Source organism: Salvelinus sp. IW2-2015, linkage group LG17 (genome assembly GCF_002910315.2).
Source record: "Salvelinus sp. IW2-2015 linkage group LG17, ASM291031v2, whole genome shotgun sequence".
Taxonomy (NCBI): domain Eukaryota; kingdom Metazoa; phylum Chordata; class Actinopteri; order Salmoniformes; family Salmonidae; genus Salvelinus; species Salvelinus sp. IW2-2015.
The window spans coordinates 10091097-10098554 of NC_036857.1; the positions used below are offsets into that span (position 1 = coordinate 10091097).

Here is a 7458-nt window from a genome sequence, read left to right on the forward strand (position 1 = left end):
CGAAAGAGAGACGAGCAGAGAACGAGAGAAGAAGAGAGAGAGAGAGAGTCGAGAGAAGGAAGAGCGAGAGACGAAAGTGAAAGTGAAAACCACTGTATATATATAATAACTTTCGATAATGTCTTTAATTGTTTTTTGAAAACTTTCTGTATTGTGTAATGTTTTACTGTTTAATTTTATTGTTATTTTCACTTTTGTATATTATCTACCCACTTGCTTTGGCAATGTTAACACATGTTCCCATGCAATAAAGCCCGAACTTGACAAGGAGAGAGAGAGAAGAGGAGAGAGAGAGAAGAGAGAGAGAGAGAGAGAGAGGAGAGAGAGAGGAGAAGGAGGAGAGACAGAGAGAAGAAGAGAGAGAAGGAGGAGAAAGAGAGAGAGAGAAGAGAGAAGAGAGAGAGCAGAGAGAAGAGGATGAGAGGAGGGGAAAGAGAGAGACGAAGAGAGAGAGAGAGGAGAGAGAGAGAGGAGAGAGAGAGTGAAAGAGAGAAGAGAATAGAGAGAGAGAGAGGAAAGAGAGAGACGAGGAAAGAGAGAAGAGAGAGAGAGAGAGAGAAGAGAGAGAGAGAGAGAGAGAGAGAGAGAGAGAGAGAGAGAGCTTTGCCCCATTGTACAGTAATTAGATCCATGCCTTTACCCTGCGACTCGCTGCCCAGTCAGACAGTGCTGTCTTTGTAAGACACACATGTACCCACACTGTTCCTGTCTGTGTTATAGTGTGTTCGATATGATAATGGTGAAGAAAGTAGCAACAGTAAAAGAAGATGAAGAGAAGAGAATTAAATGAAAAGTGGGCAATGTGATGTACTGTAGATGTATTGCAGAGACATAGTAAGAGGCAGGAAGACTGAATGGAATCCAAACACTCATCAATGGGCAATGTGTTTCTCCTCAGTCGATCAAGCTTTTGCTCCCTCATCCACATCCATCCATAGCAGCTGGTGCAGTACAAGGACAACGGCCATCTCACATCTAGCGGTGTGGAACTGGTATGTGTGTGTCTGAGTATGTGAGGGTGCGTTTTTCGCTGCTATGCGTGTGTATGTCTGTGGTGTATGAGTGTGATTCAGAGTGTGCATGTGTGTGCATGCATGCGTGTGGTTGTGTGTGTGTGTTGTTGTGTGTGTGTGTGTTGTGTGTGTGTGTGTGTTGTGTGTTGTGTGTGTGTGTGTGGGTGTGTGTGTGTGTGTGGTGTTGTGTGTGTGTGGTGCATGTGTGCGTGTGTATGTTTTCGCCTCATGTGTGTGTGTGGACTGTAGCCTTGGCAGAGATGTGTCACTGGCAATGCAGTCAAAGCTGCTCAGAGATCAGAGGCGGTCTGTGTCTGATTAAGAGCTGTTGAGTGGAGCATGGTGATGGGGCTAGAGAGGGGTGGGGAGCTGCTGTGGGGGGGGGTGTTGGGTCACCAGGCCCTGATCACAACTGAAAAGGGGAGAGGAAGAGAGGGAGCAAGGGAGGGACGGATAGAGGATTGGGATTGGAGGGAGGGAGGGGTAAATTAGATCAAACTGGAGTGCTCTAATCCAACTAAGAGACAAGTGACTCCCTATAGGCTCTGCTGCCTTACGAGTGTTAAACTGTTTAAAAAACGTACTCACATAAGTCTCGGCGAGAGATATCACCCTGTCCTCCGGATCAGCAGGGGCCTTTATGCTGTGTTGTATTTTGTTTTTGTCGAAGTGTGCATAAAAGGCATTGAGTTCGTCTTGTAGAGAGACGTCATTGAGCTGATGATGGCTAGGGCTTCCTTTGTAGTCCATAATGAACTGTAGCCCCTGCCACATTCGTTGAGCGTCGGAGCCGGTATAGTATAATAGGATTCCACCTTTGATTGATGGCTCTGCGGAGGTCGTAGCGGGACTTCATGTACGCGTTCGTGTCCTCAGACGTAGCCTCGTGGTTGGGTGTGATAGCCCTGTGAGCTATAGCCCTGTGTTAATCCAGGGCTTTTGATTGGGGAAGTAGCGAACCGTCACTGTGGGGACGACGTCGGTGATGCATTTACTTATGAAACCGGTGACAGATGTGGTTAGCTCGTCGATGCTATCAGCAGAGTCCCGGAGAATATTCCAGTCAGCGCTAGCAAGACAGTCCTGCAGCATAGCCTTTTCTTCGGTAGACAATTTTTCTACGGAGCGTGTCACGGGTACTTCCTGTTTGAGCTTTTGTTTGTTAACAGGAAGCAGGATTATACACTCTGAGAAAAAAAGGTTCCGAAAGGGTTCTTTAGCTGATCCCATAGCAGCACCCTTTTTGTTTCCAGGTAGAATCRATTTTGTTTCCAGGTATAATCAAATCAAATCAAATGTATTTATATAGCCCTTCTTACATCAGCTGATATCTCAAAGTGCTGTACAGAAACCCAGCCTAAAACCCCAAACAGCAAGCAATGCAGGTGTAGAAGCACGGTGGCTAGGAAAAACTCCCTAGAAAGGCCAAAACCTCGGAAGAAACCTAAAGAGGAACCAGGCTKTGAGGGGTGGCCAGTCCTCTTCTGGCTGTCTCTGCCTCGGTGAGAGTATAACAGAACCATGGCCAAAATGCTTCAAATTGTTTCATGAAATGACCAAGCATGGGTCAAATAATAATAAATCACAGTAGTTGTCGAGGGTGCGCTAAGTCAGCACCCTCAGGAGTAATGTAGTTGGCTTTTGCATAGCCGATCATTGTAAGAGTATGCTCTACTGACTGCTGCTTCGCAAGAGGAGTTTGAAAAACAGCAGGTCTGGGACAAGGTAGCACGTCCGGGAAACAGGTCAGGCGTTTCATACCGCGCAGGCCAGAACAGTTGAACTGGAGCAGCAGCACGCAGGTGGACTGGGACAGCAAGGAGTCATCATGCAGGTAGTCCTGAGGCTTGGTCATAGGTGCTCAGTCTCCAAGAGGAGAAAAAAAAAGAGAGAAAGATGCGTGAATTAGGTGGCATACTTTATTACACCAGGACACTCAAAGATAAGACAGGAGAATAACTCCAAAGATTGTTCGAGAATGAGAAACTCAAAGACTGCACATCGCCTGCAGCTCCCCTATATGGATCTATCCAACTAATTACATTATCTCATCACATTGTCCACCAACTTTCAAAAGATGATTTGAGCGTTTTACACATATAGACAGGGTATATCAAGAAAGTTTTAATACATATCCTGGACTATCTAGTCTCTGCGCGCCCATCACGCGCGAATTTATGACCCTGCGCGGACATATAGTACGAGTCTCATAACTATAAGCAAAAGAATACATATTACTCTCTCATCTCCTAACATATGATGGTGTCCTATCAAGCACAGCCCTTAACATAAGCACCGACTGAGAGTGATTTATCTATTAAACTCAACACACACAAGCACCATACACTAATAGGTACTGGAGCTTTAAAAGAAGCCGTGCAAGGATCAGGAGTCTGGATGCTAATAACCACACAAAAGAATCTCCTGATCAGCATCGGCTCGAGCGAACCTCTAAAAGGTGGAGCCAGCATCTAGTCTGAATGCGCTAAGACACAATAGTCTCAGTCTGGTTAAGAGTTTATCAGTATCTAGTCTGAATGGCTAAGTACACAATAATCTAGTCTGGTTAAGAGACAGTATCTAGAGTGTCTGCAATCGCTACAGTACGACAGTATATAGTTCATGGAGTTTAACCGGGTACACAATAGTGCTAAGAGTTAGGACTGCGCACGTACAAATGACATGCGAGCGTCAATATATCGCTCTCAGTCTTACGACATTACAAGGTTGATATCTCGAGCGTCTGGATCATTATTACAGCCTCTCCGCTAGGTGGTACATGTCAACTTGTATCAAATAGACCATTGTGTCCATCCAACACATCTTTATGGAGTTACCCGAGTTCAGACTTCTATGACGCGCGTGCAATAATATAAATAGAAGTCAAGAGGATATTTACGGCAAACGCAAGTCAAGAGGAACAAATGAGCTACAGAGTATATTTCTTGCGCATTGATTAGCGATTCATGGCCTAGATTTATCTTATGCTGTCCTGTGTGCACTACTACAACTTAGGGTCCTATGTAGATGACACTTTACAAATATCGAGTGCATGTGGAACAATGCCCACCTTGAATATGTCTGAAGACAGAATTACTTGCCAGGTTTAATACACATCACGATACCAAAAGTAAAAGTAATGATGCAACCGGAGTCTCTCTCTCATCTAGTAGGGGTAGGCAAACTCATTTGTCTCTCCCATTAAACACCAATTGCTAGCCGCCTTCGGCGAATCATGCAGTTTATTTAGGTCATGACAGACTCAATCATTTGTAGAGATATGAAAGCTCACCCTAGCCTCCAGGTGGTCTGAGTGAAAGTTTGCCTATCGAAAATTTCTTATGGAGTGAGATCTGAGTAAGTTGGCTACAGAGTGCGCCCTTCTTTCAATTAAGTATACGACGGTTATGGCTTCATTCTGGTGCTAGTTGAGTCGATTCCTGCGCTGAGCGCGTTAGTGTAACAAATAATGGCATCAGCATCCATGAGGTCTAGACTAGCGGACAAAAACACTCAGGACACTGTACTCTAGCGAAGGCTGTTGAAGGGCACAGATGCACTGGTCTGACCACGCTAATAGCCAGTAGGTGAGTGGCAGCCAGTCTGCCAAGACCAGAGGATGAAGACACCCTGTCTCTAAGACACCAAGCGGCCTAGCCTTAACAGCGAGCAGACACCGAAGTACCAAGATGAGGGCACCTGAGCACGACATACCAGCGCGAACTGTTGAGTGACATCAATTGCCACATATCAACCAACACATTTTGCAGCAGTTTTCATTTATAGAATTAAAAAAACTGTATACATTATTCACAGCTGAATGCAGTAGATTATTCAGACGCCTAGCTAAACGAAGTTTATTTAAGTTATCTGTTATTCTGGGAACTCTGTAAGAGCTAAGCAGCGTGAGCTATGTACCGTCATGAGCCCTTAGCGAAGTAGAATCAAAAGACTATCGAGAATATTAATTGGTATCTTGGAAGACATCCATTACTACTATTGACAGTAAAGCTTCTCCGGTGTTGATTTGTTGTCGAAAAATGATAATCGCCGTATGATGAATAGAGAGTAAAGCTGTCCTTCTGATAACAAGCAGCTCTACTTCTATGGAGTTGCGCGCTATCATATCTAAAATCACCAAGTTCTTCAACAACATCGAGCTACCACGAGTCACAACGAGCGAAATCTAAGTAAAGGAAATAGTGAACGATTAACAGAATATGAGGGATCAATACTACGAGACAATGTAGAATAATGTCAGAGTATGCATCTATGGAGACGTACTATGATTACCAAAGCGCATCAAAGATTATTTAGGGAACTAGAGTGTAACAATACAGGAATGATCCTTTTGTTTCTTTATACCAGCGATGCTCATACGAAGAAGCCAGTCTTTGATTGTTCCGCGCGCCAGACGTAGGAGAAGATGCTCTCAATTGAGTATGAAACATCTTTGTATATAAGGCTTATGGTGCCAGTTTTCACACTCCTTATGTTCTAAGGCATAGCACAGACAAATCTCAAGGGTCACATGTTCTGGGGCGTGTGCATCTGAACGTCTATCATATAGATATATGCTTACACGATCACCGTGTGTGATTTGCATCGGCGAGTTTCTCCCATTCTTGCTCTGCAAAATAGCATGCGTTAGTGCTCAATCTCATATGGTTGGTAGGTTTCGAATTACATTCTCTGCCAAGGAGGTTTAAGAAGACAGTCACGCTGCCACTAGACTTATTTTAGGCAAAACGAATTCTCGTCTCAGAGATGTGGTCCACACTAAGAACGTTCGAACCGTTTCCAGGCTGGCATACAGCCGACATATGTAACCCAACTCTGAATAGGATTCAGTATGTGCAAGCAGACATTGATACCTCTGAAGACCACTCATCGGAGAAGTTGATCCTTAGCTGCTAGCGTGATAATTCTTTCCGACAGATCTTAGAGAGTCAGATGCCTGTAAATGCGCGAGGAACAGCGAGTGAACAACCTTCATGCTCTCGAGTCTGAGGTCAATAGACCAGCAACTCTGAGCAGGTGTTTTTTATACCATTCTTTCAAAGAGATCAAATTCTCTGGTATGACATTGCGCTGATCTTGTGTGTATCCAAATATTTCCCTCCCGGACCAGTCCACTCAATGGACTATGTATGCTCCCGGGACGCTCACCTGCCTCGACCTATCGAGTGCAGAAGAACCCTTCCCACCAGGCAGCATCTATGTGCTGCCCATCTCTTACAAAAAGCGTCACACCGTAGGGTTATTGATCTCCCCAGGCTTTTCTCATCCAGATGCGTTCTCACGTGTGCCACATGGCATTCAGATGGCGCAAAGAGCTTCAGATCCTTAGTAAACCCGACTAAGCTTCAATCTAGACCTGATGAATGAAATCTCTTGAGTTTTTGCTCATTCGATGCTAGAGTACGAGTAGTTATGTAGTGGCCTTTGGCGTCGAAATCCCAAGAAGTGCGAACGTCTTCTTCGAGATTTTTTTTTCTTTTGGCCAGTCAATTGGCTAACACGATATATACGAGTCACTGATTTTTAGTGGCCGAAGTCATGCAGATCTTATTGGTATATCCTTTTCTTGGAAAGGGTTCCTTCCAGTTCTCTCACAAGTCATTGAGCTATATTCCTTCAGAGGAAGCGTCTGATGCTCTTACTTACTATCTCCTGACCATCGTGGGGTTCTATGGTTCGAGAGCATGCGTTAATTATGCTGTGCACCAATGCGCAGCCTGGTGCTCCTCACGAGAGTCACATTGAGCATGCCAAAGTTCTTGGTCTTCCAGACTCTTAGTTGTGAGGATATGTAGGGTCAATTATGGTGGTTCCCGAATACTTCCTCGCATTATTTAGCAAGCATGATTGATATGGGGATGTGCCTACTGTGATCTGATGGCCGGGACCTTCCAAATTTAATTCCATAGAAATAATGTGATGTTCTTAAGAGATAAGGTAGATATACTCTAAAATCCACCAGATCTGTCTGAGTGTCTCTCTTGCGATACTCCGTACACGATATCTCCGTGTCAGCACGTGTGGTATGCTATGCATAGGAACAGCGTGACCATATTCGCTTCGACCCTAGGCGATATATGAGCTTAGGTGTCTTACTGCATCTATAGACAGTGGCAAGTCCCATACAATTTGGGCGGTATCGTCTAATGCATCATGTAATATCTAGACATCAGCTCAGTGAATGCCATTCTCAATATCATGAATCCATTATCAGTTACTTTGAACATGTAAGTTAACAACACGATTTACGTCACCAATCTAAGTGTGAGATGAGGCTATAAACTATCCTCTATGAGCAAAGGGTTTCTAAATGGAACATCACCATGGACAACCTATGATTACCTGACCCCATATGAAGAGGTCCATATCTCTAACGTAAATATCTGCGATTTCTCTAGCAAGAGAAGAGCTCCATTCCTCTCCT

The 7458-nt window shown here is 44.4% G+C and overlaps 1 protein-coding gene across 1 annotated transcript in view; it reads left to right on the forward strand.

Moving 5' to 3' along the window:
- Nucleotides 1-7458, forward strand: part of LOC139029071 (bone morphogenetic protein 7-like) — a 63034-nt gene that overhangs the window by 44465 nt on the left and 11111 nt on the right. The window contains 1 exon segment of the mRNA XM_070448149.1: nucleotides 588-613. Within this exon segment, the coding sequence (XP_070304250.1) occupies nucleotides 588-613 (26 nt within the window).